We start from the raw sequence: 19025 nt of genomic DNA, 5'->3' as shown, positions 1-19025 counted from the left end.
GGTCGCGTCCGGTTTTCTACTTCCCACCGACTTCATTCTTTTTATTCGGAACCCGACCCAGCACCATCCCAGGGATTGACGCCGATGAACATGCAAGCGGTTCGCGCACAAATGCGAACCAGGGAAGTTTCTGAGCGGAAGCAGGTTGGAGATGCGGAAAGCCTGCTCAACGTGGAAAAGTTAGAAAAATAAGACCCCTGCCTGCAAGTCGATATTATCCCAAATTTCCACGAACCAAACTGGGGAATTCCTTGTGTTGCTCTAAGCTCGCGGAGGCTTCCCCCGGTCGTTTGCCCAATTTTGAAAGTGCTAGAAGTTGCCGTGTCGCAATATACACCAGCTGAGGGTGGTCATCATACCCGCCCAGCATGTCGCGCGTTTGATGCGAAGGTGCATATTCAACCTACCATACTAGGACATTTTTGGCTTTTTTCTGCTATACGTCCCTCGAAGATGTTACGGCATTCAATTGGCTTTCGTCGACATTGCATAAACGATAGGGATTGGAAGGCCGTTAGCTATGTGCTGTTTATGACCTGGTCTGCAAGATACCCTTTTGGTAACATTCTAAGAGACGCGGAAGCCCATTTATGGAGGTTCAGGTAACCTCCCTTTGTAAATACGCAGAGATTCTGTCTCTACCTCATTATTCTTCCAGGCCCTTTCTTCCTTCTTTCTGTCCTCGCTATTTCGCTTTTTTTTTCTTCTTCTTTCTTCTTCTTTCTTTTCTCTTTTTATCTATTGTTTTTACTCATATTCTCTTGCTGTATTATACTTTTTCAGTATTTTGGGTATGCTGAATGGCCACGGATAGGAAAACGAGCCAAATTAGGAATAAGGAAGGGAATTTGGATTTTCAGTTCGGACATTGCTCTAAAGCATTGGCAATAAAAGTAGGGGAAATACTACCAAAAAAAAAAAATTCGTGTCATTAGTAGCTGTAGTGCATAATATAATGTGTTCAGAATCAGTATCGCTCTTCATACTTGCACACCGTCAAGACGGCAATCCTTGTAACGAAACTCCATGATCTTGTCTTTCCGCGCCACTCCATCGCCTCCTTCTATCTCGTTGTTGTCGCCCTGAGGAAACTCTCCTATTAGCCCTCGCCCGATCGGGGGTCAGTTTCCCCTTCACCTTTGATGCTGACGCGGGCGACGAAAGGCCAGGTGACCCCGCCGCGCTCGAAGGTCCAGTATCAGCGTCGGGGCGGTACCAGCCCGTATCATCAGTCTCACAAACATCAACGATAGCCCTGGAGACAACTTTTGAAACATTCATATGCTCAAGTTTAATGTTATGGTAAAGAGCACTGGAGGAGAGAGAAGAGGAAGGTCGTTGGATTGTGAATTGGTCGGCGCGGATGGATGCGGCGACATCAGGGTCTTCAGGGGCCATTAGCTTTGCGAGAAAGCGTCGACGGGCTTGAGGAATGGTCTTTTCATATGATTAGAGACTTCAATTTATGAAAAAAAAAAAGGGGGGGGAGGGTTTTGAGGTCTCACCTCTTGCGCAGCTAATGCCTGGATGGTAAGTATTTCGCGATCCATCAAGACGCAAAGAGCCGCGTGGCGTTCCTCGCGCAGTCGACAGCGGACTTTCTTTTCTTGTTCGATTGAGGTATGGTAGGCTGACAGCGGGGGTCCTAGGCGATCCAAAGATGGACCAACGTCGCCGTTATATCCTGTAAGAGTTCGCTCCACGTTAGACGAGGTTCTAGCTGCTACAAGAGCAAGACTAAAACTTACGACGATTATAGCCTCCCATTCCGCGTCGAGGAGCCTGTCGACTGTGGGTTTCTACCTGCATAGAATCGGCCTCGTCTTCTTCTTCTTCTTCTTCCTCCTCCTCTTCTTCGTTTTCGTCCGATTCCGAGTCGATCACGATTGGATTCTGGTTGTAATGCCATGGAGCAGCATTGTTTGGATTGAACATATCTGGGGCGTGGGGCAAGTAAAGCCCGATAGCTATAGTTATCGTTTAAGCCGGTCTTTAAGTGGTCGCCAATTGCGATATAAGGGATAGTATGCTGGTATGGAACCGGGTTTATAATGAAGATTGATTTCTCAGGTTAATGAAGCAACAAAATTAAAACACTCGCCGGACGACGAAAAGATTTCGAAGTGAAAGTGATACATCGATTGCAGCTCCAGACGCCGAACTCCACATGAACGAACGAACGAACGAACGATTCGCGACATGACGCCAAATATGCTGAGTCAGCCAGGATCACGGCCCACCCCGCATTAACTATACCTAGGTACAATTAATTCAGACATCTATTTACTATCCAGTTCGCACCTACAACAGTTGTCTTACTATCCTCCACATTAAGATCAAAGGCATTTGAAACTTACGAATCTAGGGTCTACACTCTTACCTTGAAAACGGCTCCAAGGTCTCAAACGTACAGGAGGGCAGTCTTCAGCCGCCGGCACTGTTTGAGAAGATTGACACCACTCCATTCAAGATATCAATGACACAATGACTGCGGTCATGGAGGTGAATAACAGTGGTCATTAAAATGAGAGCAGAGCCTCCATAGTGTGAGGCAGGGTTTGAACAAAACCAGAATCATTCTGCAATAATATGCAAACTAACAGAAGAAGCCCTACTCATTTCATTGCCAATTGTCGGTACACACCCAATCAATCCACGAAGTAACTACATACATGTCAGACTTCGTTGGGGAGCCCTCAATCATTGACATCACACGGCACATATTGGGAATATCCATCAATGGTTGGTGGGAAAAGCCCCATCCTTCCCCCGCATTGGTTATTGAGGCCTGCAGCCATAGGAGAGATCAGAGAAATGGTAGTCAGATCGACTTTCCCGGCTAAACTGAATATCTCAACAACTCCGCCTATCCTATTGGGTGGTGTGCATTTGCCTCCTTTTCTCCGCATTTCACTTGAGTTTTTGGCTCCCCAGTATGAGACCTGTGATGTCCGGGATATCCAGACTTGGCCGAATACTTCATGCCAATTGTTTCCCCATGTACTCCAATGTACATTCAAGTGGCTCCTTCGGTCCAGTCTACACCGAAGACCCAAGTCTGGGTTTTGCGGGGATTTGACCACAAAACATTTATTTATCTCAACTGCTAATCGTCAAGTGCCCATCCCCAATATTGCGGGAATGCTAGCATATATAAGATGTGGTTCATTTCTTTCGTCTCTAGCTTGCTACTACTGTTCTTTCCTGTTATAGGGGCTACTGGGAATGGCGAGAAAATCAACCGCCAACGCGTTGTCCATAATTTCAACCCTGTTCGCACCAACCTGTCGAGTACAACGCCCATCCAGGTTGGCAACGGAAACTTTGCCTTTGGGGCTGATATCACTGGTCTTCAAACTATTCTTCCTTATAATATTCTCTCTTCATGGTGTTGGTGTAATGACTCTCTCCCTAAAGTTCCAGGGCAGGAAAATCCATCCGGCTTTACTGGTCTGGACTGGTGGACCCAAGGGAGATTAGTCAATTATGATATGCCAAACCCTGCTGAGGACGTTATCTCTACCTGGCTGAGAGCAAACCCGCATCGCGTCAACCTAGGAAGGATTGGCTTTCTCTACGACAGAGAGAACATCTCACTGGCGGATTTATCAGAGATGTCGCAAACCCTAGATCTCTACAATGGGATTCTAAGCTCGGAATTCGTTATTGGTGCTGAAAAGGTCGTCGTACAAACTATAAGCAGCCCAAACACAGATACATTGGCTGTTCAGGTTGATTCAGAGCTTCTACGTAGTGGCAAGCTTAGTGTTTTCTTCGATTATCCTCTGACAACTGGCGCGTCGTCATTTGAGGCCCCGTTTGTAGGCAACTGGGATGCCGTGTCTAATCACACAACAAAGATGTCATCTCCAAAGCCTGGGCATGCAGTTATTGAACATAATCTCGGGGGAACTACTTACTACAATATCATTTCATGGTTTTCAGGTGGACACCTCACAGGCCCCATAACAGGCACTCACCGATATGTTCTCCAGCCTTCCCGGAAAAATACAATTTCGTTCATCTCCACATATTCTCCAGACCAAGTGCATGAATATGGTTCTTTCAGAAGCATAAAAACAGAATCGATCTCTTGGTGGCAAAATTTCTGGGAAATCAGGGTCGTTCGTGGACCTCACAGTGACTCAAGACGCGGATGCTAAGGAGCTCCAGCGACGAACTATCCTTTCACAATATCTGCTAGCCGTGAACTCTGCTGGCAATGATCCTCCTCAGGAGTCTGGTCTTCAGAACAATGGCTGGTACGGTAAGTTCCACATGGAAATGGTCTTCTGGCATTTAGGCCACTGGGCCAGGCGGGGGAAATGGGATCTTCTCAACCGCAGCTTGGGGGTCTATAGCCATTTCCTTCCATCCTCAATTGAACGTGCTCAGGAGCAAGGGTATAAGGGTGCACGTCTCGGCAAGATAAGCGACCCGTCTGGACGTTCAGCACCTGGAGAGATCAACGCCTTGCTTATCTGGCAGCAGCCGCATGCAAGGTATTTCGCTGAGCTCGAGTACCGCTCCTTTCCCACCATGAAGACACTCAAGAAGTGGGATTATATCCTCACAGAGCTCGCTGAGTTTATGGTTTCGTATGTGTGGTGGAGCACATCAACCAATGTCTACGATCTAGGGCCTCCTCTCTACCCCTCGTCTGAGAATACCAATCCTAACACTACGTATAATCCAACTTTTGAGCTAGCATATTGGCGTTTGGGTTTGAAGATTGCATCCACGTGGAAACTACGGCAAAATGAGCCTGTTCCCACTGAATGGACGCACGTGCATGAAAATCTAGCTGCTCTCCCCACCACTGACGGAGCCTACGCTATCAGCGCAAACCTTCCAGATATGTGGACTACCTATGACTATATTTCAGATCACCCTAGTCAAATTGCAGTCTATGGTTTGCTGCCCCCAACACCAGGCGTCAATATTACTGCTGTCGGCGCAACGATGGAAAAGATTTCGCAGGTGTGGAATCTGACCAACCCTGTCTTTCAGTTTGATGACGTAGGGAACCCTCTTGGTGGAACACGAGTGCCAACACCGTATTTTCCTGCTTCATCTTCCATGATGCTAGCGATTGCAATGATGGCTGGCGGATGGGATGGAAGCGAGGGGCCTCATTTCCCTGCTGGGTGGAATGTTAAGGTAGAAGGGTTTGTACCAGGTCTTTAAGTCAAGATTATTCGGATTCATTTGCTCTAGTGTAGCCACAGACTACACGCACTTGCAGATTTGCTATCAAGAAGCTATGTGTGTGGGTCATCGTTCTCCATGTTAAATATTGACTATTGTTTTAAAATATCTATAGTTGGTTTCTTTCTCTGTTCCTTGAGTTTGGAGAGAGAGAGAGAGGTACATCCGTTGATGCTAGAAATATCGACGAAAGCATTCTTAGAACAAACCATCCAAGTGCGCGCAAGCTCGACCTCAAAAAGATCTTCTGATCTATGACTGGCCCGTACATAACGAGAACTCGACATCGACCAAGTCAACTGCAATTGTCTAATCCTGGGGGTCCCCACACTCTCCACACAAGCTTATTCCCCCGCATTTGTCCATCCCATTGATCCCTGCCCTACTTTTCGTGGTTTCTTTTCTTTTTTTTTTTTTTTTTTTTTTTTTTCAGAAGCAGAAAACAAATTAGGGCATGGATTCGGTCAAGACGCGCTGCCAACTCTCGGAAAGTGCGTTGCGATGGCTCAATCACCGGGTTCCCATGCACAAACTGTCGTTTGGATGGCAGGCCATGTACTATTCTTGATGTATATTTAGTACATATATTATACAAAATATTTTGAGTTGTTGAAGTCAGTTATATTTTCGGGGTTTCTCCTGCATAATAATAATGGCTTGCCGTACATAGCCGTACATAGCACAACACAAGTCAAGCCCGGATGGAATTTCCACCCTCAATGATCAGACCTCAAACAGCGGGTCGATTCTACCACGACGACTGTCTGTCGATACGCTCACATTGATATTCTTCAGATTACCCATTTATATATATTCATATATATATAGATAACCATGAAGTCCTGACGAGGCACTAGTCTGTCTAGTCTTTGAGATATGATTTAGTCTGCCAAATATGGACCACGACTCAACAGAACAGAACGTATCAGTATCTATTCTTGAGTATTCAGGAAGACAAAGTAAAGTATATAGACTTGTAAAAAAACAATCGCATCTCCTCCTGTATTAACTGCCATCATCATCATCATCAATGCCGCTGGATAGAAAGCCTATGTCATTGCCAACTCTCTCTCTCTCTCTCTCTCTCTCTCTCATCACCTGTTTACCAAGTCAACATAACATGCCTCAACTTTCCGTTTCCTCGAGAAATTTCCTCGCCCTCTCATTCGTTGGAATGGTGTGTGGTGCGGAAAACTTCATTTTTAGAGCTTCTTTGTCTTATTATCTTGTGCTACCTTAGGAACCGGTAACCTACATAACGTAGGGGGGGGGGATGCAATTGGCCCTTGGTTAACTAGTCAACTTGCTGAGCAGGATAGGTGATCCTGTTTCTTTTCTTAACTTATCATGTTACTGTCTGTCGTCTTGGACTATCCTCTGCGGTATCTCGCTGAAAGGAGGGTGGCTCAATTGGAAGATCGGGGAAATCACAGGGTGAACTTAGAACTTGGGGAGCGTGAATGGAGTGATTTGATTTGTAAGAGGGAGGCTATGTTGTTTATAATGAAATATAGGGGAGCATTGTAGGAAATAGGGTATTTTACTGGGAAGGTGATTAAAAGGGGAGAGTACGGAGCATAGGTTGTGAGTTAACAAAGGCTTGGCTAGCCTCGCTATGAATGATATAAATAACGTGAGATACATTTTCCTGAATGGTAGGATTTGGTAAAAAAAAAAAAAAAAAAAAAAGGGAGGGAGAGGTGGTTAGAGAGAGCCATTTTCAGCCTCCAGCTAACGGTCACATTGTTTTCCAGGCTCTGACTATGCCCGTAAGCCCTAGAAACGAATTTTGGAATACAGAGAGAGAATTTTGCATGTTGAATAAAATTGGTGTCAGTAATATCCCACAGTACATTGAAACAAATGGCAGAGGTGAGATTAACCTCGCAAACTAGCGTGGAGAAGAAGAAGATCATGTACGGGGGAAGAAGCAAAGAACAAACACCATTAACCTGCCACGCCCAACGCCAACGGATGATGCCGCTAAAAACGACTCGGAGAATCCTCATTCGACAGGGACCACCAGGGAAGAGAAAGGAAGGAGGGAAAAAACTGCGCGAACTGGGTGCGTCTCTTGAGGTGGAGAAGGCATACATAGCTAACATTTGTGCATGAGAGTATTTTGGGGCCAGTCGTATCCCGCGGCAGACCTATCGTTGAGGAAAGTCATGTCAGGATGAGGTTCGGAAAATAGAGGGCGGCGATACATACCAGGATGTTTTGTTCATGTTATTATACGCGACGGGATGTTGAGCAATATACTCGGTCGTTTCGTAACCGTTTGGGTCACAGGTCATGCTCATGTTATCCGGATCCTGGTAGATACGGATATAGTCAAAGCGCATGTAAGCAGGCATGTACTCCTCAATTCTCTTGTTGATCGGAGCAAAGTTCCACGCCATCCCCAGGTTCATGACGATGGACATTGGCTCCATGGGAATCACTCGCTGGCCAACATTGGCGTTAGGCCCCAGTGCTTTGCCGTCAAGAGTCCAGGTCTTGTCCCCCCCCACGAACCAGGTCACGTTTCCCTCCGCGCCGGGGGTATACTCAAAGGCGTAAACTTGGTACTCAGTACCATTGTACCACTTGTTGTTGAGGGTTGTAAGACCAGACATGGCCTGTTGGTAAGGTCCACCTCGGTAGGTGTTGATCTCGGTGACGTGTGGGTTATACACAGCGGTAAAATCTACTTCATTGTCAGACCCAACCGCATCCATGAAAGTTGCAGATAAGGCGCTCACCATAATCAGGCATGTACCAAACATCATAAGGAGCCATCTGCAAGCTCTGCGAAACCGACCCTACCACATGTTTCCCCTCCTTATCGAGAGCCATAACGCTAGCTTCAATCACATCGATTTCAGGAGCACCCCTGGAATAGCCGGGGCTGGGATGATCCGAACCAGGACAAGTACATGATGGGAGACGCATTCCGGGCAGCCAACTAATACCGTCGGTGGAGCTTTGGTTGGGTGTGATACCAGCGTCACACACGTTAGAGTAACTATACGGCCACATCCCGTCGGTGGTGGCCGCATAGCCAGGTCTGCCCAAGTTTCCCATTGCCCAGAATCCAGGCCACAAGCCAGATATCTCGCCGGATCCTGGAAGCGAGATGCTAGCTTCCAAGCGCCCACCAGAAAAGCAAAGCTTATTCCAGCTTTGCAACATACCAGATCGGTACCTCAGGTCGTGGTTCGTAAAGTTGTCAAATCGGATTTCCAGCACCCCGTCTCTCGTAGTAACTGCGTCAGGATCGTACCACTACAATAAAATTAGCTGGAGGCTCCATTGAGGGGGCAAGCAGAGTACCAACCTCTAGATCCTGTGTAACGCCATACCATAAATCCATAGCTTGGTAGTAAGGATCGTCCCCGTCGTAGAACGTTCGGCCCGGCGTATTAAATTCATCAGAGAACTGCCAAGTAGATGAGTTAGGAAAAGAACCCTCGTAACCGACCAGATATCAACCATGTCTAGCTTACAGCCAATTGCCACTCCTTTCCATCCGCTGCCTTCTTCTTGTACGCCGATTCTGGCGTATCTGGGTCTATCAATCCCGTGCGTATTTTTGTGAGCAAAGGTCGATCGCCGACGTCGAGACATAGCGTATCGCCCGCTTCGCATTTTGGACCCGGTCTCTTAAACCCACCCATGGCGGTTCTGTATGGTTCAAAGTCAATGCAAGGCATATCTAAAGTAAAAATGAGGAAGGGGGGGGGTTACAAGTCCTTACACAACAGGGTACCCGACGAAGAGAATCAAAAAGCCTACACTGACCAGAATCAAACCACCAACATTGATCATGCCTCGTGCGTTCCAAATATCGCACTCTCGGTCCCTATCGCTTGCGTCTGGGTTATGCAGGTAGTCATCCTTTTCCTCATCTTCCGGGAAAAGCAACAACCCTTCGGTTGGCATGATGTTGAACTTCTCCGTCACTGTTTGTGTATTCACGTCATTCTCATCGCTTTCTGCGTGGGATGGCGCTCGGGATTGGTCAAACTGACTGTAAGCATAGCCCCTTGTGTCATAACTTGCTGAACTCCAGCTGGTCCGGCGAGACGAGAGTATAGAGAGGTTAGGGGAGCGTATATGATCAAATTCGCCTCGAATATGATGCGGCCGCGGTGGTATCAAGAATTCGGTCGACCCAACGTGGTTCGATGATGCATACATCGTCTGGATGGTTCCAGTCGAGGGCGACTCTATTATGGTAGGTGCAGTAGGCGTCAATGGACGTCCAGGGAGTTCTGATATGTGATTTGGGATAGAAGGACAGCGGCTTTCATCTATGCGGCTGTTCTCTTCCTGGAAAGGATTGTGTTGTCCTGAATTGAGACGAATGTGAGGCGTCGCTGCGACGGGCTGGTCGGGTGGAATTTCTGCCATTATGTAGGCGACTGTTTGTGTCTCTCAAGCTGCGAGTAAAGTGTGTGTGTGTGTAAATCCTCCAAACTTCTGCCACCTGACAGCTCCAATTCACTGGCCACGAAAACTCTTCTCTTAATCTTGTCTCATTCATATGAACCTTCTCTAGGCCGGCTTCCACAAGGGACGATATCAACTTCCGTGTCCAGGCAGGTCTAGTTTAGCGGCGCTTCCATTGATCAACACTCTTCCTAGTTCTTTGGGAAAGAAATTAGTTAATGACGGCCTACACAGAGCAAATCAAGTAAGTTCTCGTACCGTAGAGAAACACAGATGCAAGCGAGGCTAATGTTTCGACTCGACTGTAAACACACGATAACGAACGGACGCGACACGAGATGTCCTCTGAAGTTACCCCAGGTACTGAGATAAAAATATCAAGCATCCACACGATCAAGGAGGACAAAAGGAGTAACGTGTCAGCGGCCTTGTGAATACTCGCGAAGTCAAGGAGAGAAACAAGTCGAGGAGGATTTGTAAGGTAAGGACTGAGCAGGAGAAGAAAAGACAAGGACCAAGAGAATGGGGGGAAACAAAGACGAGCAAGAATGAAGTATGTAGTAGAGCCTAGGAGACCAGGTACAGGGAAATAAAAGTAAGTGAGTGAATGTGTAGAAGCAAATCAAGGAAGGGATAGGAATAGAGAGGATCCCTTTGGTAGGGCTTTCAGCTTTATTGTTGTTGTTGTTATTATTATTTTCACTGCTACAGCTAGATATAAGCATTACTCTGAGACCAACCATTATTAGTACAGATGTACAACTGCAAAGGCTATTACTATAGCTGTTAGTTATTTTTGTTTAATTCATAGAAGAGTATAATATAGGGAGGTATGGACATCTTTCAAGGCAAACCCCAGCCCCAAGAATGCTTTAAAGTACGCCCATGCCAGCCATCACCTAGACCCCTTGGAACAGTTTCTTCGGGGAAATCAACCCTCTTTCTGGCAATTCAAGGTACCCAGAAGGAATTAAGGAACGAGTAGCGTCTGCAGGAAGCAAAGTGTTTGGCTTCTCCTGGAGGTTCCACCACTAAAGCGTGCAGGAAGTAGTACATCCATGATACATGTACATGTAGAGCCTATACTCCTGCAGTGTCCCAGCCATTAGCCAGATAACCCTGGCCTACAGGTATTGCTCATATGGAACAATAAACAAAGGACACACGGAATGGAGAGGATGAAGAGATATGATGAGGAATTCCGTTGCTACAGAGAAATCAACCCAGGAATGAAGTGTAGTGGAGCTAATGGTGTGCCTGGAATTTAAGGATGCACCTAGCCTTGGATGTCGAAAAGATGCAGTCGAGAAGAGGTAAAAGAATCAGTTTAGACCAACCCAGCCTCTCATCGTATTCAAACAAGAAATAATGGCAGGAAGCAGTCGTCTGTATGATTCATTTTTGTGTGTGCATTAAACACCATAAGCACCGCCCATCCCATCACAAAGCCCCCATAACGCCTGATATATATATATATATATATATATATACATATACATATGTACATCCAAGACACAGTGCCATTCCAGACACGCGTCTTGGAACCGTCACTAACCTTACACATGTCTTGAATTGTATTCCGTACGGTCGGCTGAATGAGGATATCCTGTTGCCCACTGGATCCTGGAGACTATCTCTGATGCTATCAAGCCTAGCTTCGATTCAGGCTGGACAAAGCCCAATCACCTTGCAAATTTGTGATAATTCAGTCCCTTAGGATAACACACCATACAACTTCCACAATATAAACCTCCGCTCATTACCAAGATACAACCGCTCTTAAGACTCAATCGCCTTCGCCCGTAACCCAACAACCAAGCCTCCCTTCCCATCCAACGCCAAAAGATAATACTCAACCCTTGATGTGCCAACCTCCAGGCGATAAACCTTCACGTCGACACCTGACTCATCCATCTCAGAGCCCTGCACAGCTGCAGCCCGCACAGCCCGGAACGCAGACGGGTAGTGGTTCTTCGGATCAAACGAAGCCGGCGACAAGGTTTCTATCGAAGAGGCGAGATCGGAACCGGGGGCGATGAGGTTGGATAGGTGAGCTTTTTATTTGGCAAAACCAAACCAGTCAGCCCGGATCAGACATCCACAACCCAAAAAAAAAAAAAAAAAAAAAAAAAAAAACGAACAGAGTAAACAAGGGAAGAAAAGGTAAAAAAGGATGCATACAGGCATCTGGCCATACTCCTCTCGACGCACCCCCCCATTTCAACACAACGGGTTCAAACGGTTCATCGGTTTCGGAAACGTAGTATGCATCGACCGACGTAAGCGGGGGAGGGACCTGAACGCCCATGTCGACTGTCTCGGTGCGAACGGCCGACGAGGACTGGCTGGTTGCTTGTACGCGGCCGCTGTTGAGGTCGGCGTTTGCTTTGTCCAGGAAGGACATATACGCATCGTCAGAGGACATGTTGCGGGAGGGGACTCTAATTAAAGATGTGGTTGCGGTGGTTGTTGTTGGGCGGATGGGGGGGGGTGGTGTTCTGCGAGGGGACGTGCAAAGGGGGGCGTGGTTGTTTCGTGGGGCTTGTAGATGATAGGATCGAGATCTTTCACAAGATCGCGTAATAGAGCACTCCTGATTTTGGATTACAGAAAGATGCGAAGGCAGAAGTCCAAGCAACGACTTGAAACCTGGAGGGATGGACGGGGGTGAGAGGCGATCAATGACGCAATGTAGATTGCGGGCTGCTTGCCACTTTTGCATCGGGGGTAGAGAATTAAAAGTAGACGAGCGGAATCTCTCCAGGACAGATATGAATATTCTTGTTAAGTACGGTGAGGTAACTATGGCCTGCCTGGATTGTAAAAAATGAGGGAAAGAAAATTCTACCACCTCTTGCAAGGCAGCTTAGTGATCTTCCATACGGAAAGGCGCACTTTTTGATTTGGCATACAAAATCATCACCAGGACAAAAGCAGCTGTCTGCGTAACAGCAACACAGGACTTTATTCATCTCAAATACATCTACTCCTATACTACTACTACTACTACTACTACTACTACTACGAGAAAGAAATGTCTTGAAGGTATTGTTCGCTTTTTTTATTGAAACGTATAAGAAGTTGCACTACACCAAACCATAATCTCCATAAACACCCTAAGCAGAAGCAACAAAGTCCTTCTTGAGAGTACCCATGAAAGCACGCTTCTCCTCGGGGGTCTGGAAAGCACCGTGGCCGAACTTGGACGAGGTATCGATCCACTTGAGCTCGACCTTCTCGGTGGCTCTGCGGCTGGTCTGGGGGTACAGGGTCTTGCGCAGGGTCATGACACGCTTCTTAACACCAGGGACGGAACCCTTGACCATAACGTAGTCGTTCTTAACCTCACCATAGCGGACGAAACCACCCATACTATATGCTTGTTAATAATGTTGTTGTTGTTGTTTTTTTTTTTACCGGAAAGTAACAAGAGAACTTACGGAGTGATCTGCTTCTTGGAGATATCGAATTCGGTGGAGGCGTTGCCCTCATCGGTGCCCTTTCCAATGCGGAAGACCTTGTGGTTGCAGGAGGTACGGTGGTGGTAACCCATCTGACCAGCACGGGCAACGGTCCACTGGACGTGGCTAGGGTGCCAAGCACCGATACAAGCAACCTTGCGGAGACCCTTATGGGTCTTGCGAGGAAGCTTCTTGGTGCCCCAACGGGAGGTGACACCCTGGAAACCGTGACCCTTGGTGACGGCAATGACATCGATCATCTCATCCTTCTCGAAGATGCTGTCGATCTCAATGGGCTTCTCGAAGAGGTTGCGAGCGAAGTCAACCTTGTCGGCAACGGCACCACCGTTGACCTGGATCTCCATCAAGTGGGCCTTCTTCTGCTTGAGGGGGGTCTTGCGGACTTGGGTGTGGGCGAGCACACGGACGACAGTGCAGTACTTCTTAATGCGCTCGAGCTCGCGGGTGACGGAAGCACCGCTCTCCTCAGAGTGCTGCTTGGCGTACTTGGTAAAGGCCTTCTTCTTGCTCTTGTACCAGTTCTTGTAGAAGCGACGCTTGACCTCGTCGCTCAGGTGCTCAGCCCAGACGGTGGTGAGAGAGCGGAGACCACGGGGAGTCTCGATGTAACCGACAACACCGACAGCAATGAGCTAGTAAAATGAGAGAAATCCTAGTCAGCCATCCGCAACGCCAAAATCATCGGAGAGGATATTTTTCTTTTCAACATACCGGAGGAGTCTCAATGATGGTGACGGCCTCAACGATCTCCTTCTTGTGCATCTTGGCACCAGGTCTGTCAAGGTCACGGACAACAGTAGTCATACCGGCCTTGTAGCCCATGGAGGCTGTCAGGTGGACAGGCTTCTTGGGGTCATCCTTGGGGAAGCTATCGCAAGTTTCAGTATACCACATCCCTCAATTCCCAATTGAAAATCAAATTTTGTTTTTTGTTTTTTTTTTTAATTCCACACTAACCTCTTGACCTTTCCACGGTGTCTAGCGGCGCGCTTGCGAGGCAGGTAGGCAAGAGAGCCTGTAAAGTTCTTGTCAGTATAGACGCACAAAAAAATCGAATCTCCCAGTATCCCAGGGCGAAAAAGGTAGACGAACCGTGCCGAGGCGCTTCGTACTTCCGGTGACTCCTAAATAGAGGAATACAGATCAGCGATCTAATTCATTGCGAGTAACATGAACATCAATCTAGCGTAGAAGAACTCACATCTTGACCCTGTTGTCGTTAGTTGTCGAAGGTGGTGAGTGAGAATGTCTATCTCCAGGTTTGCCGGAAGTCCTATTTTGCAACGCTTAACGAGTGTGGGCTGCGTCTAAGCGAGAGAAGTCTTGGCAGTTTTTCCTATCCTGGGCTAGCGCACACGGGAGTACGCCCTGGTCGCCTGAGGCACCCAAAGAACCTTTTTTTTTTTTTCCCCTCGGTGCCTTAATCTCGTCTCAGGCCGCCACAAAAATTTTCGCGCCTTGACCTCAACTCAATCTTACTTTGGTACTTGGTTGGGGCCTGGCCCTACGTATAGTCTGTAAGTCACTCCTACTCCTCCAGCAAGTGAAAACAAATCCTAAGCTTATTACAAATTTTTCATTGGTTTTAATAGTGAATTTTGTCAACATTCTCGGAGGACTATACCAGAGAGCTAAATGTATTGGAAATTGGTAACAGTCAAGACACTCAAGTACAAAACCACAAAAACAAACCACCCCATACAGGACCGATCATAGAGTACAACTCAAGGGCTAAAACAACAGAGAACATGCTTGCCACCGGGGACAACTGGAAAAATATATGGACGTAAAAATGGGAAAGTGGGAGAAGAAAAAAAGAAAAAAAGACAAAACGGAAAAAAAAAAAAGAGAGCGAACGAGTGGAGGGTGTCTCATAGCTACCTAGGTAGAAACTTCATTATTGGAATCTTAGGTTATCTCATCTGAAAGAAAACTCATATGAATATGCCCCCGTGCATCTGGCGGTCCATTCAAGTCAAGTCACAGCGCGGCGTTTAAATAGCAGACTCCTTGGACTGCGATGCCTGGTTACTGCTATTAATAACCCCATTGCTATTGCCGTTGGCACTGCCTGAACCACTACCATGCGGACTACCCTTCACAGCGGGGTTGGCTCTCTTTTCGTCATCACCGTCATCGTCGTAATTTTCATCCACATCCATTTTTCGCGCCGCAGGCTCATGTGCAGGGGCCTGTTCGCCGCGAGCAGGCTCCTCCTTAACCTGAACCTGGACTTGGGAAGCCGGTGGTGCAGTAGAAGGACCGTTCGATGACGCAGGCGCACTTTCAGCCATGGGGGGGAGGCTAGATCCAGAGGGATGCTGAGGCATGTGCTGAATAGAGGGCAGTGTTGGAGGGTGATGTGCGGCTTCAGAAGGATGGTAGCTTTCGTTGACACGGCGTTGATCCTCACGTCGAATTTCGGACGAGCTGCGACGTCGCATCTCCCCAGGAGAAGGAAGACGGTTCGGAGGGGTGACACGACGCGAGATCTGGTCATCAAGTCGGGAGCGATTTTCCTCGCTCGCGATCTTCTTGGAGGGACCAGACTCAGCCTCCCATTCGCGGCCCCGCTTCATAGCCGAAGCTGGGCGATCTTCACGCTCGCGAGCAGCAGCCTCGGCCGCAGCGACGGCAGAAGCTGGTGGAGGCGCTCCACTGGCAATACCTGTGCTGCTAGATCCCTGGGCCGGGACACTAGGACCGTGGTGATACTGCTGGTGGGGATAAGTGGATCCGGGGGAGGAAGGTCGGTCTTCGCGAATTGGTCGGATCTCAGTGGGCGGAGTGAACGGGCGGTGATAAGGAGGCATAGGACCAGCAGAATTAGGTGCACCATTGGGGGCGCCCGGGCCGGGTGGAGGGGGTCCAGCAGGCGGCAAGGCGCTGCGATTAGCAGAACCAAAGCCAGCGCCACCAGGAGCCCGATCATGAGATGGGGGGGGAGGATTCGCCAACTGGGGAAGAGTATGACCAGGGGGGTAAGGGCCTGCAAGACCAGGCTTAGGGGAGCGGGCTGCGGGTTGAGGACGAACAGCATCAGGGAATCCTCGACCTGGTTCCTGGCGGGGGCTTGGTTGCTGAATAGCGCCAGGGCGGGTAGCATCGCGGTGGTCAAATCCGTTCGCTGCTTGGGCCTGGCCCTGAGACTGGATATCGTTGATACCACGGTTCCAGTCAGCAATTTGTCTGGGAGGAGCTGGTGGCTGGGGAGGAGGTCCTCCAGTTGGGGCTGGGGCCCCCCACTGGGGTGCGGGAGGAGCCCCGACACCAGGAGCCTGATAGGCTTGAGGATGAACGTCCTGGGGTTGAGGAGCGGGGCCATTAGTTTGACCAGAGCCAGAAAGCTGGCTTTGGAGTAGTTGCAGGCGTGCTTTAATATGCACGTTGGTGGGATCCAAATCGGCAGCGCGACCGTAGGCATCGAGAGCATCAGTGATTTGGTTGTTGCAAGATTCATACTGCATAAGCATCAGTATTGCTTTGGCCTTGTCAAGAATGGTGAGGGGGGGACGACTAGACTTACCAAGGTTCCCAAGTCATACCAGACCTCAGAAATGTATGGATTCAAACGGATGGCACGAGAGTAAGCATCCAGCGCATCACGATATTGGTTAATCTGATAATACAGGACACCAATCGAGCACCAGAAGGTTGGGTTGCGTCCATCACGATAGACAGCTTGCTGGTAAGCCTCGTACGCCTTGGGGTATTTGGCTTGGGACATATAGCAGCGACCGAGGAGATACCAACTCTGGGCATCGGTGTTATCTGTTATGGGAATATAATTAGGAACTGTTTGATATCCAATGACACTCTAGCCTTAAGCTTACCTGCGCTAACGGACTTCTCCAGGTACTCGATAGCTTTCTCTTGGCTTGCATAGCTGTTGCTTTGTTGGTGGTGCAACCATCCGAGCTGTTGCAGCACTTTCGCGTGGTTGGGATCACGGTCCAAGACGCGCCTATAGGCTTGTTGCGCAGATTCAAACTGTATCAATTAGCGCGTGTTAAACTTTCAAAGAAAGCTGCCGAAACTTACGTCCTTCTGCTGCTCATGGACGTGGCCAATCTGGAACCAAATATCTTCCTCCGTCAAGGGACGAGGAGGATCAGTGACAATGTATTTAAAGCACTTGGGAAACCAATATTAGTAAATCGGTATATTTAACACATGACGAATGTCCACCTACCTCCAGACTCTGGCTAAATTTCTGCTGCTGTTTATAGATTATTCCAAGGCGGAAGTAGATTTCGTTGGCCTTCTCGAACTCAGGTGCCATGCGCATAACCTGGGAGAAAGCTTCTTCGGCGTGGTCGAGAGAGCCATAGCGATCGTAAAGAATACCGATTCCATACCAAAGCTTAGGTTCCTTAGGATCGCGCAAGTGATAAAGAGCTTGCTGGTAGGAGGTGTAGGCCTCCTGCAAGTTATCCATCATCAGATGGCAATGACCTAGATGATTATTGTGTCAGTGAGTAACAGCACAAGAGTGCGATAGATAGATAGCGCGTACCCAAACTCCCCCATGTTTCTCCGCTAGTTGGATCTAGCTTCAAAATGTTCTGGAGGTATTCAATCGCCTTGGGAAATTGTTCCCTTGTCCGCAAAATCGAGGAAATCGCATTCATGGCAGGGATGGACCACTGGTTATGCCGCAGAGCTTGTTCGTAGGCGTTCATCGCAGCGTCTAGCTCCCCCATCAACTCCGTCAGGCTTCCTAGAGACAAAAGTTAGCACATGCCATCTGGGAATCTGCATGCATGAGAATGCAGGAACAGAGGGGCATTTCCATACCAATTTGAAGCCAGACCTGCTCATTCAGAGCAGCTATTTTTTGAGCCGTGCTGAGGGGGGGTCCCTTTTGGGCAGGAGACTGCAATGGCAGATGGCCATTAACCTGGGGATGGGCCGCAAGGTGACCATGGTGAGGAGTGACGCCTCCCGTCGGCGACGGCTGAGTGTGAGCCATATCGCCGAGATAGATCCAAGTCAAAATCGCAAGACAGATGAGTTCAAATGATGGCGATGGCCAAGATTCCCGTTCACGTTGCGATACGATGATGCAGTCCGCGCCGGTGTCACTTCAACGTCGCACAGTCCCGATATAGACAGTCGCGAAAGACGTAAGCCCAATGACCTTCTGACCAAGCGCAACACTGTTTCGGAATAAAATATCACCCAATGAGGAGTCTACCAGCGGGCGAAAAGCGGGCTAGTCAAGCAGGAAGGCTAGGATGTGTCCGTTGGGAATCGCTCTGTTGCGAAAAGGATAAGCCTGAGTTTGGAGCGAATGCGGTTGTAGGCCCACAGCAATGGAATTAAAAGAATACAAGCACTTTAACGATGAAAGGGCGAAACGTGAAAAGTGAGATGATCAAAAGGTGATATGAAGGGGGAAGACTGAAAATACAAGAATAAGAAGGAAGGCGATAAGGTCAGGGACGCGAAGAAGGGATGGTGACGAAAGAGAAAGGTGATGAAAGAATTGGGAAGAGATGGCAAGTAAGAGGACGGAAGAAGATACAGAGATATAGAAAGGGTGTCCCAGGCGAAGAGAGAAAAAGTGAGCCAATGGGGAAAGTGACAAAAGCGGGAAGCGAGGAAGAAGAGCGAGAGAGAGAGAGAGAGAGAGAGAGAAAGGAAAGGAAAGGAAGCAAAAGAGGAGGAGAAAGAGAGGAAAAGGTCGAGGGGCTGGTGGTAGAAGAGGGAAATTGCCAAGGGGCGCTAGTGGTTGTGCAGCTCTCGAGCAGGTCAGCGAAAAGCAAAGGAAAGCACGGAAAAGGTGAGATGGCGGTCGTCCGGCGCCAAGCCGAAGACAGACAGCTTTACGTCCAGGAACAGACTAGCGGCGTGGGGCCAATCTGGAGTCGTGTCCGCGGGTATTTACAGTTAATATTT

The 19025-nt window shown here is 48.4% G+C and overlaps 7 protein-coding genes across 7 annotated transcripts; 2 read left to right on the top strand and 5 right to left on the bottom strand.

Annotated features, from left to right (window-relative positions):
* Window positions 1-84: 84 nt before the first annotated feature.
* P175DRAFT_0533882 (uncharacterized protein) lies at window positions 85-606 on the top strand (the record flags this gene model as incomplete). Its single annotated transcript, XM_040900088.1, has 2 exons — window positions 85-179; window positions 267-606. The coding sequence occupies 2 exons, from the start codon at window positions 85-87 to the stop codon at window positions 604-606; spliced, it is 435 nt and encodes a 144-aa protein (XP_040750837.1).
* Window positions 607-996: 390 nt separating this feature from the next.
* On the bottom strand, window positions 997-2261 carry P175DRAFT_0482827 (uncharacterized protein; the record flags this gene model as incomplete). The annotated part of the gene is made up of 3 exons (XM_040895507.1): window positions 1749-2261; window positions 1506-1684; window positions 997-1437 (listed from the first exon to the last, which is right to left on the bottom strand). Exons 1-3 carry the CDS (start codon window positions 1933-1935, stop codon window positions 997-999), a joined length of 807 nt encoding a protein of 268 aa, XP_040750836.1. The 5' UTR covers window positions 1936-2261.
* An 897-nt stretch (window positions 2262-3158) lies between these two features.
* P175DRAFT_0517716 (uncharacterized protein) lies at window positions 3159-5386 on the top strand (the record flags this gene model as incomplete). Its single annotated transcript, XM_040898999.1, has 2 exons — window positions 3159-4059; window positions 4121-5386. 2 exons carry the CDS (start codon window positions 3159-3161, stop codon window positions 5185-5187), a joined length of 1968 nt encoding a protein of 655 aa, XP_040750835.1. The 3' UTR covers window positions 5188-5386.
* A 1745-nt stretch (window positions 5387-7131) lies between these two features.
* Window positions 7132-9603, bottom strand: P175DRAFT_0482824 (SKN1/KRE6 family beta-glucan synthesis-associated protein; the record flags this gene model as incomplete). The annotated part of the gene is made up of 6 exons (XM_040895506.1): window positions 7132-7358; window positions 7420-7897; window positions 7953-8475; window positions 8528-8629; window positions 8697-8874; window positions 8948-9603. The coding sequence occupies 6 exons, from the start codon at window positions 9601-9603 to the stop codon at window positions 7307-7309; spliced, it is 1989 nt and encodes a 662-aa protein (XP_040750834.1). The 3' UTR covers window positions 7132-7306.
* Window positions 9604-11421: 1818 nt separating this feature from the next.
* Window positions 11422-12067, bottom strand: P175DRAFT_0533878 (uncharacterized protein; the record flags this gene model as incomplete). The annotated part of the gene is made up of 2 exons (XM_040900087.1): window positions 11422-11696; window positions 11824-12067. 2 exons carry the CDS (start codon window positions 12065-12067, stop codon window positions 11422-11424), a joined length of 519 nt encoding a protein of 172 aa, XP_040750833.1.
* A 629-nt stretch (window positions 12068-12696) lies between these two features.
* Window positions 12697-14348, bottom strand: rpL3 (60S ribosomal protein uL3). The gene is made up of 6 exons (XM_040895505.1): window positions 14326-14348; window positions 14217-14248; window positions 14082-14139; window positions 13836-13992; window positions 13083-13756; window positions 12697-13014 (listed from the first exon to the last, which is right to left on the bottom strand). Coding segments are annotated over exons 1-6 (1179 nt in total). The 5' UTR covers window positions 14328-14348; the 3' UTR covers window positions 12697-12758.
* A 770-nt stretch (window positions 14349-15118) lies between these two features.
* cyc8 (putative transcriptional corepressor Cyc8) lies at window positions 15119-18096 on the bottom strand (the record flags this gene model as incomplete). The annotated part of the gene is made up of 7 exons (XM_040898532.1): window positions 15119-16585; window positions 16651-16895; window positions 16958-17114; window positions 17166-17258; window positions 17317-17579; window positions 17641-17844; window positions 17922-18096. The coding sequence occupies 7 exons, from the start codon at window positions 18094-18096 to the stop codon at window positions 15119-15121; spliced, it is 2604 nt and encodes an 867-aa protein (XP_040750831.1).
* Window positions 18097-19025: the final 929 nt, after the last annotated feature.

Source organism: Aspergillus ochraceoroseus, assembly GCF_002846915.1.
Source record: "Aspergillus ochraceoroseus IBT 24754 chromosome Unknown P175scaffold_6, whole genome shotgun sequence".
Taxonomy (NCBI): Eukaryota; Fungi; Ascomycota; class Eurotiomycetes; order Eurotiales; family Aspergillaceae; genus Aspergillus; species Aspergillus ochraceoroseus.
Note: the sequence above shows the minus strand (reverse complement) of the source record. Positions and strands in the feature narration are given on the sequence as shown.